Below are 10,479 nucleotides of genomic sequence, written 5' to 3' on the forward strand. Positions count from 1 at the left end.
GGGGTCCCTTGGTTGTTTAGACACGAAAAAGGACCTGGACCTCATGGGACTCGGCGAGTGGATTGAGTAGACTCGGCGAGTCCAAGGAAATCTCCCAACCTTTGAAGATGGACTCGACAAGTTGTTCATACAACTCGGCGAGTCGTAGACTTGACAAGTTCTTATGAGGGAGATGAACTCGACGAGTTCAAGAATGAACTCGACGAGTCAAATGAAGATGGTCCCGATGTTACTATCGAAGGAAAAACCCGTCGAGTTCTTGCTAGACTCAACGAACCGAGTCAGGGTTTATATCGGGATAGAGGGGCATGGACTCGACGAGTTGGTAGGCCAACTCAACGATTCAGGTCAACTGAATGTTGACTTTGACCAATGTTGACTTTGACTGGACTTGGGTTGACCCTGGTTAGGGTTGTATGTTTTATTCATTGACTTAGAAGGGTTGTCATGTAAGGAGTGAGGAGTCGAGGAGAGTCGATCTTCACGCAGAGGACAGTTCAGACACTACACGACGTAGAGGTGAGTTACCTTCCAGTAGGGGTAGGTCTATGGCCACAATGCCGGCCCACCAACAGGGGTATTTGGTAGATGATTGTGTTGGTGATAATTATCTTGGTATGGTTACATGTTTTGGTTATGAGATATGCCTGTGAGATATGCTATGTGTGTAGAACGGATTGGTTGTCCCTGACATAGGTCTTTAGGATCGAAGGGTAGGACAGTACCCAGTTATGCCTGACTGTATGATTATATCTTGTTATTATATGCTAGTGCTAGGGGTGAAATAGTCCCTAGTTACCGGTTGAAAGATATCGATGGCGTGTACCGGTTGAAAGATATCGATGATCGTTACCGGTTGAAAGATACCGATGGCAGTAACCGGTTGTAAGATATTGATGATGTTATATGCTATGTGGTATGATGGGGGAACTCACTAAGCTTTGTGCTTACAGTTTCAGTTTTGGTTTCAGGTGCCTCTTCGTCTAAGGGGAAGGAGCCGGCGGTGTAGCAGCGCATCACACATTCACACATGATTTCCACAATGAGCTTCTGGGATTGTACTCTGATTTCCATCACTTATGATGTTATGATTTTGAGACAGGACATTGTGGTTTAAACCTAATGTAATATTGACAATGTTTTGTTAACATATTTTATGATTTACCTAATTTAAAAATGAAAATTTTAGCCTCAAATTTTGGGATGTTACAAAAAACACGATTTCAAAACGTGTATGTTACATCCTAATAAGCATATAATGGTACATATATGTATATAATAAGTGTTTAGCTCAAGTAATTATGATAGGGAATCAGTTTAGGGACTAGGAAACACTTATTTTGAAGTGTTACAATCACATATGATTGCACATAAGGGGTATATAGCCTCACAAATGGAGTGTAAGGCAAGAATGCATCAGTTTTGTGTGTGTACAGTCAGGGTGTGCGGCCGCAAAATCCCTATGGAACATGCTAATGTGTCTCTCAAGGCCTTGGGAACCATCTAGGAAGTGTGTCTTAGCTATAACTTAACTTAAAGGGGTGTTAGTTACCATTTTGGACCTTAAAAGGGTCTATATGACCACACAAAGGGTTTGTACGGCCGTAAACCCTTGATGGTCTTGCAAAGATGGTCAAAAGTGTGGTTCAAGGCCATATTTTGTATCCTCTAAGTGTTCTTGAACATGCTTTAGCATAGAATGTGAGTTTTGAGGCTAATATGCACCAAACAAAGGGGTGTATGGCCACATGGGGTGTGTACGGCCGTACAGTCCTTGATGTTCATGATTTTGGACGATTTCTAATGGCATATCTAGTAAGCAACAAGCATGGGAAGGAGTACTTACGATATAGAAGCCTTTAGGGGTGTTTGGGGTCCAAGAAACTAGTAGGTGTTCTTGGTGTTCTTGTTGAAACTGAAGAACACTTGAAGATCTACCAAATGGAGTGATTTCATGGATGAAATCAGTGATTCATACAAGATACAGGAAAAATCAACAGATCAAGGGAAGAATACTTACAATCTTGAAGATCTAGGTGCAGAATTGGATGATAGTTGAGAGTAGAAACGAGTTCTTCGCTGAGGGAGGTGAAAAGGGTTGATTAGAGGCTAAGTCCCTCATATATAGTCCAAAGTGTACGGCTAAGGGGGGGGGGGTGTACGGCCGTACACTTCTCATGATGGAGTGTATGGCCATTTTGTGAAGTGTTTGAACTTGTGGGACCCATTTCTACACCCTAATTTGAAGGTATTACGCTCAGAACACTCAAATTGACTCAAAATAGTGCTAGAAGATGGAAAAATAAGTCTAACCTTGATTGATTTGAATAATTGAACAATGTATAAATTTCGGGTTGTCAAAAACAATAATGATCATACCATATGAACAATCGCAAACAATTTAAATAGTAGAACAAACAGTGTTCCTAAGAATTAGAGTTGTCTTGATCTAAATCTAAAAGGTTATAATTTGTGTTTTAGAAATCGTGCCTAAGGCACTAGGCAACTTAAGGCAACAAGAGAAATTCCTCCAACCTCTAAGGCGATGTCGTGTATAGAAGGCATTGATTTTTGCTGTGAATCGGCGATTTTTTGTAGGCACCAAGGCCTCGCCTTTAGGGATTCATGTATCGGTGGGCTTTGGGTTTTGGGCTCAGTTCTACCTTATACCTATTAATTGTTTTATTTCTTTTTAACTGGAATCATATTAATATGCCGTCTAATTCAATTCACGCTTCACATGTATCAATGCTGACTCTGCATTACTTTTATATTCCAAGAGTTCTCGACAATCACCATAAATCCTTGTAATTTCTTCCCTCCTCTATTAATCCATACAATTTTCTTCCCTCATTGGGATTCGAAATTGCTAAATATTAGGCGATTTGGTTCAAGGTATTGTTTTGATACATTTCAAATAAATAAGAATTTGATTTTACTAATTTACCTTCCATATTTGGTGAAGACTTGCTTAATCTCCTTCAAATATGAAAAATTTACTAAGAAACTTAATGTCCAAATATAATCCATATTTTATCTTGTTGGTTTTGGGAATATAAACATATTTTGCAAAAAAAATAATATCGTAGACATTAAAAAAATAAAGCTAAATAAGATTAATGGACCACAAGTTAATTAGGCACTTTAGATTTGCTCCATAATTACACAGGGTAGTCAATTTACAAAAATTCCAATGATTAATTATATAACAACATTTTGTGTTAATGCTTATATTGTAGTTATGATTATTTGGGGTATGGAGCCTCCACTGGCAAGGTAAGCCAACATTTCGTTTTGGTTTTTTCTTCCTATATGTTACTGTGAAGGGTATTTTACACATTTGGATACAAGCCGAGTGCTTTGATTATTTTATTGGCATTAGTATATATGCAGAAAGAAAGAGTGAGCTTAATTTGCTACCAATATATACTATGACATAGAGGCTGTTTACAATTGTTTAAAAATATTATGGAATCAAGCAGGGAGACATGATCTTATATGCACAACCGGTTTGCAGTGGGGCCATGTTACACCTGGCTTCTCGACTACAAAAATTGAGGAGCTTTGTTATACATAGTGCTATAATTTCATGAATAAGTGACATTTTGGTTTGATTTTTTTAAGGTAATTCCCAATTTTCACTTCAACTATTTGTCTCCCAATTCATTTGTGCTTCAATTTGTTCACCCTGTTTTCTTTTGTTTTTGATACAGAGTATTGACAAAGTACAGAAACTCAACTGCCTAGTTCTAATCATCAATGTAAGTCTCTTTTTACCCATTAACCCATGTCTGGATAAACTTAGTAAATGCTAGAAATAGCAACCTACTTTCATTTATTTGCGTATTATAGCATCATATTTTTGTTTTTCTATATTACAAAGTTGTATTTTCATTTTTTTTACTTGAAATGATTGTAATTTGAGAAGGTGCAAGATTAATAAAAAGGGTAACATTGTTCTTTTCTATTTAAAAGAAATCATGGTAGCTTTTTTCACATGGTAATTGCAAACTTCAATGGCAAGATTAATATGAAATAAAGTTGAATCGTGAATATAGTTTAGATTAATATTAATATTATAATTTTATTTTTATATTTATAATCAAAATAAAAGATTTATTACATAAAACAAAGTCCAGTTTGTAATCAAAGTCAAACAAAAAATCGTATCATTGTAATTTGAGAGGGTGCAAGATTAGTAAAAAAAAAGACAGTATTGTCCTTTTCTATTTAAAAGAAATAATGGAAAAAGTACATTGCCATAAATATTACTTTGATTAAAAAACTTAAACTTTATGTTAAATTTGTATTAAATGTAATCACCAATTACGACAATTATGATAAAAAATGCAATAACACTGATATTATTTCTGAACATGATCAAAGAGGAAAAATATGCCTTTTTGTTTATAGTTTATGAAAAAACAAAAACAAATAATAGGAATACAAACATATACCATACAACATAGATAAACTTTATGTCTGATGAACGAAAAATATGATGCCATAACAAAAAAATCCAATTCATAAATTCAGAATATTTTATGAATGTAGCACAAACAAACCATTAAAAAAAATCATCAGTAACAAATGTTTGAACCTTCTAGCACACAATGTGAAAATACAGCCATGCAAAATAAAAATTTGTAATTGTTCTTTAAAAGTAACAATTAAATACCTTTCCAAATTCACATCCAAATCAAAAGGCAACCACTTTTTTCCAACTTTAACTTCAAAATACCTTTATGGAGTAAATTTGTTTTCATAATGAAAATACAATGTCTAGATGCCTAATTGATTTATAAACGTAAAAGAAATAATCACAATATATATATATATATATATATATATATATATATATATATATATATTGCATTTTTTTTATCATAATTGTTGTAATGTTGATTACATTAAATACAATTTTAACAGAAAGTTTAAGTTTTGCATTCAAACATTATGTTAAAAGAGTTTTAAAAAAAACTGTTACAACAGAAAAGTATGATTTATGAAATCACCGTTATATCAATTATGCTAAAAAATGAAAAATAATAATAATAATAATAATAATAATAATAATAATAATAATAATAAACTGTCAATATATAACTATTTTTTTATGTTTGAACACCTTGTATGAAATTTTATGCTAAACATTATTCTATTATATATTCATGTTATTCTAATGCAAGAAACAACAATGAATTTGTGTCGATTTGTTTATTATAGCAATTACCTGTTTATATTTTATACGAAAAAAGTAATAATTCCACTTATTATAAACGAAATACTGACATATGTTGAAATGATAGTACGTTGATATTTCTTTCTATTTAAAATATCATACATATATTGAAATCTGATTTATGCATTTTTTTAAAATAAACAGTTCTATGCTATCTTCTAAGAAATACATATGAAAATGATCTCTAAATTTTATGTTATTTTATGGTATTTATATAATTATGAATATGGAAGATGTCTATAAAATTTAATACATTTTCAAAATATTAGTTTGAATCGGACATTAAATACATGAAATAGAAGTACATAAAGAAATAGAATGAAAAAGAAACAAACAGAATTAACATAAACAAAAACAAAACATAGATAATCAACCGATAAAGTATGAATTAGTTTGCATTTGTCAAAACCGTTACATGTTTATCACAATACACTTTCGGAACATAACATAAACAAATATATATATATATATATATATATATATATATATATATATATATATATATATATATATATATATATATATATATATATATAATCAACAGATAAAACATGAACTTTAAGATGATTGTACACTAACCTGATGATTATATATTATGTGAATGAAAGGTTGTCGAATCACGAGGTGCTTTATAAGAAGTATAAAGGAGAACGATTTACCAGGGTTGCAGAGAAGAAGACGTACAGAGGAACCAAAATTTGAAAAATGAGAAGGTCAGAAAGCTTTTTAGATCTTCCATTTGTATAAACAATAATATAGCAAACATTATTTAATTCCTATTATAATTCCTATTATAATGGAGATATAATGGATAAAAGATTTAGAAATTCAAAAAGACTGCTAGATTATGGTAACTGAGTTGCTAATTAGTAGGGGTTGATAATTATATTATTTATTATGATTATGATTTAAATTAAATTGATTTAACTGTGATTGTATTTTGATTTCCGTTAACAGTGCATTGGGTGGGAAAAGTTTTGAGAGGAGATGTGTGCAACTGACACGTGGACAGAAGGAGCTTATAGGAAGGACACATGGCATTTTAGAGAAATTTTTATTAGAAAGAGATATAACGGTGTATATTTAAAAAAAATTATATAAATGCCCCCACAACAAATTTTAACGAGTGGGCTTTTATCCATACGTAACAAATGAATTACAAAAATGGTTCATGTAGTAGGGATTTTTTTTTTTTTTTTTTTTTCTTTTCAAAAACAATCATCCTAATTTTGTAAATAAAATCTTGTATACGTCCTAGCAAAGTGGAGAATGGAGATGAGCATTTTCTGGTTAAACATTATTTCCTAATGGCCGCTGATTCTTCCAAGGAGGATTTTAATAAATCCACAGAAACTATAAAGGTAATGACAATTATGCCCTCATTCAAATTTACAATGTATTTTTTTTGGATCCTGATTATTCGTGAGCTAGTTATACCAAAAAACATTTCAGCCACTTTATACCCTTTGTTTTTTCTCTATTCTCCTTAGTTAAACCGTCATATTTGCTCTTTTTGACATTTCATCCCTCATTTCAATACTTTGTTTTTTTTTCTTCTTTAGTCATTTTTTACACCACCAGCCTTTGTTTTTAAAGAGTTTATAAACATATTATGATAAAACTACTATACAACCAACTACTTAACAAGTAAAAAAATACAATTTCAAACTAATGCATATCAAATCATAATAAATGTTGTCCAACAAAAATATTCAAACTAGTGCATATTAAATATTCAAGCTACTTATATGACATATCATCACTTGAAAACATTAGATATGTGTTTAGATTAAGTAAATTGTTCTCTAACTAATATGAGGAGACACTATTATTTATTTGAAAAGACATGGGCAAATTTTGAAGTTTTTGGTGGTTGTGATGATTCCACAAGCTCAAATTTAAAAAGTCTCGCACAATAGAGTTTAATCATCTTTTCTTTTTTTGCTTTTGGAGGTCTACCATTTGCTCGAAGAATCATAGTCCAAAGAATATATTGAATTCAATCAAACGTTTTAGTAATCATATAAGTATAAATGAGAAAGTAAGAATATTGTTTAGGAACTCTTATATTACATGTGTTGACTCATTATTTTGCATGTGTTCGGCCATATTTATTAGACACTGACTATATAGTGGCGATGCAAAAATTCCTGTTGTAGTTACGTTAGTGGTTGCACATTTTTTTAGTGGGTGAACATTAATAGATTTTTTTACAATGTAAAATTGAGTGGTGGTCCGAGATCCTGAGAGACACCTAAATCCGTCCCTGACTATACATATTAATTTTAGCTATTGTATGTTATTTTTTGCTTTTAGTTTAGCCGCTCTTTTGTTATTATTAACTTGTTTTTTTCTTACAAGTTGATCGCATGGAAGATGAGACATAAACATTCTCACTTAATTAGTTGTTCACATGTTTGTTATTTAGATTTAACAGAAACCGAACAAATTAAATCGACTCATATAAAACCAAAAACGGTTAAATAGAATGTTATTTTGTTCGTTTTCAGTTAATATTTTGAAAGTCAAAAAATCAACTAAACCGAATCAAACAACTAATAATCGATTAAACCAGTTCAATAACATCTATAATCATAATCAAAGAATTAATATATTTATTTTTAATATATTTATTTTGATATTCCAAATAAGCATAATAATATCCATCAATATACAAGAATTATAGGCTCTTAAAAAAAGACAGTGATGTAAAAAATGATAAAAAAGAAGAAAAAAACAAAGTATTAAATAAATGGTGGAATGTTAAAAAAAAAATTATGGTTTAATAAGGAGCAAAGAGAAAAAGAGAGTATAAAGTATAAATTATCCATAAAATATTTTTTTGATAATAAATGTCTTCTGAATAATTAGAATCCAAAAAGAAAACGCTACGAATTTTAAAAAGGGCATAGTTGTCACATATTTACAATTTCAGTGGATTTATCAAATTGATTATGTGGAAGAATCAATGCCCTTTCCTAATTATTTCATCTTTTATACACATATATAAAATTCCATCGCCTCGTATGGAAATAGTAATTTAGGAGTGTAATTTAACGAGTGTATATGCTTGCGTAAAAAAAGTTATATAAGAAGTTATACTTAAATCACAAAAACACGACTCTCAAATACCTATTATTGAATTTTACCACGATACTGGATTTTATGAAAATCATATATGATAAACATCAAAGTGATAAAATAACAAAAAACGAAGTAGCACAACCAAAGGGACACGTGGTGGGAGGAGTGATACGTGTAGCTAAAAGAAGAAAGTAATCCAATTTTATATAAGCTATAATATAGATATTTGGGAATGGTCTTGGATTCGCACACTGATCACCGCTCCTGTGGAAGAGAGTAGAAATGGGACAAGGAGAAGAGGTAAACACCAGAAGCCCACCGGAGGTCGAGATTCAGGTAAACTAGCCACCGGTACTTACCGCAACTGGGATTCTCTTTGTGTATATACGTGTGTTTAATTAATCAGTCGATCGATCAACTGCATTCAGGAAAGAGGGGAGATATATTTCTTTTACAGGCCTAAAGTAAATAAGGAAGAAGCACATAGCTCCGATGATGTGCAGCGGATGTACATAGTTTTAAGGCCCGAGTCCGGCGAGACGTCCACTCAAGTCAAGCAGAAAGAGGAAGAAGAAGAAGAAGAAGACGACGACCCACCGCCTACTCAAGGTGGCCATGGCTCCCAGGTGTGCTTTTAGCTACCAAACGACTTTTGTCGTTAATTCAAGTTGATATTAAAATTTAAGTTAACAAACATGCATTTGATCTATTAGGAGGTAAACATAGAGAAGAATTCACTCCTCCGGTTCATTGTCATGGGCCAGAAGAAGCTCCCGGATCCAACAAAGAAGAGCAGGCCGCTTTGGGGCTTCGTAGAGTTGGTGACCACCAAGATTGAGGATGTCAAGGATGCTCTTAAAGGAGGTTAAATTGGATCAATGTTACATTTGTTAATATGTATGTGGATGATCTTCTGCTTACTTTAAAAATAAAAACATACACTTGTGGTGTACAGAGGAATATGATACTGCGAAGAGTGGACACAGGCACAAAGCTGCAGCAAGACCAGTAGGGGAAGGCATATACCGCATACTAAGGCATCACAGCGGGAAGAAGATGCACACCCATCTGATTTACAAGCTAGAATTCCCATCGGAAGAAGAGAAAAATGAACCACAAGAGGCTTTAAACATCGAAAAAGAGGCATCTTTCCTTATACAAATAAAGAATCCGACCCAGAAAGGACAGTTTAGGGGACTTAATAAGAAGAAAAGAGCGGTGTTCCCTGCCCACCTGCAAGGACAGTTTGGGAAATTACGTTACCATGCTGCAGATCCTCCTGACTTTTTAAACTATGAAGGTTGCGAGTTTTTGCTGATATCAGCATCCGACGACATTGAAGAAGAGCTTGGGTTGGAGTTGAAGAGCGAGGTTGAAGAGACACAGGATGCTTCTTGCTCCGACCTTCTTAACACTTTTGGAGAGACTTCATCCACAAATGCCCTTCTCAAAGGGATTTGGGTTTGAATGTGCATGCTCTTCGTGAATTTAACTGTCAGCTAGGATGCATAATATTTGGAAGTAGTTAATTAGTTAGTTACTTATTGTTGACTTTTTTTTTTTTTTTTTGGAAATGGCAAACGAATTAAGTGGAGAGCACCCGGGTTCGAGCTCCTTTACTCGCAATATTGTTGATTATGTGTATATATTTGTTTATGTTAGTAGTTCAGGCTTTCCAGTTCGTATAAATGCAGTTGTTATGGTTAGTAAGTAACGTTGTTGAGTTAATGGTTTGCATATACTGATACAAGTATATATATGACGATGACAATATTCACAAAATCATCAAACATTCTTGCACATAATTCATTTAAAGATATTCATAACAGAAACATATATAAACTGATTTATTCGGCTTGCATAAAATCCAAAACGTGCATGATGTAAAAGATACTTTCTTTAGTATCAATTCACGTATAACAATTTAGTGCACTGAAGCACTACAATTATAATTTTACAATGTAACTTCTGCAAATGAAGACCACAAATATGGCATCATGTTTTTCTTTTAACAGCCGATATGGGTTTTTTGCATGGGCATATACCCGAACATATCACTACAACACCTAACACCCTATGTTTGCCGACGGCATTTTATGAACCTATACCAATGACATTGTCATTGGATAGGATAGGATAGAGTATACCGACAA

The 10,479-nt window shown here is 32.6% G+C and overlaps 1 protein-coding gene across 1 annotated transcript; it reads left to right on the plus strand.

Annotated features, from left to right (window-relative positions):
* The first annotated feature begins 8,541 nt into the window (after window positions 1–8,541).
* On the plus strand, window positions 8,542–10,067 carry LOC111882098 (uncharacterized). Its single transcript, XM_023878460.3, has 4 exons — window positions 8,542–8,662; window positions 8,755–8,952; window positions 9,040–9,190; window positions 9,282–10,067. Exons 1-4 carry the CDS (start codon window positions 8,609–8,611, stop codon window positions 9,791–9,793), a joined length of 915 nt encoding a protein of 304 aa, XP_023734228.1. The 5' UTR covers window positions 8,542–8,608; the 3' UTR covers window positions 9,794–10,067.
* The last annotated feature ends 412 nt before the right edge of the window (window positions 10,068–10,479 follow it).

The sequence above is a fragment of the Lactuca sativa genome, chromosome 4, assembly GCF_002870075.4.
Source record: "Lactuca sativa cultivar Salinas chromosome 4, Lsat_Salinas_v11, whole genome shotgun sequence".
Classification (NCBI taxonomy): Eukaryota; Viridiplantae; Streptophyta; class Magnoliopsida; order Asterales; family Asteraceae; genus Lactuca; species Lactuca sativa.

What these genes read in the sequence shown, in the direction of transcription:
- LOC111882098 (XM_023878460.3), top strand. Translation starts at nt 8,609, where the DNA reads ATGGGACAAGGAGAAGAGGTAAACACCAGAAGCCCACCGGAGGTCGAG. An exon ending in AAGGTGGCCATGGCTCCCAG is followed by an intron (nt 8,953 to 9,039) that starts GTGTGCTTTTAG and finishes TTGATCTATTAG; the next exon opens with GAGGTAAACATAGAGAAGAA. An exon ending in CAAGGATGCTCTTAAAGGAG is followed by an intron (nt 9,191 to 9,281) that starts GTTAAATTGGAT and finishes TGTGGTGTACAG; the next exon opens with AGGAATATGATACTGCGAAG.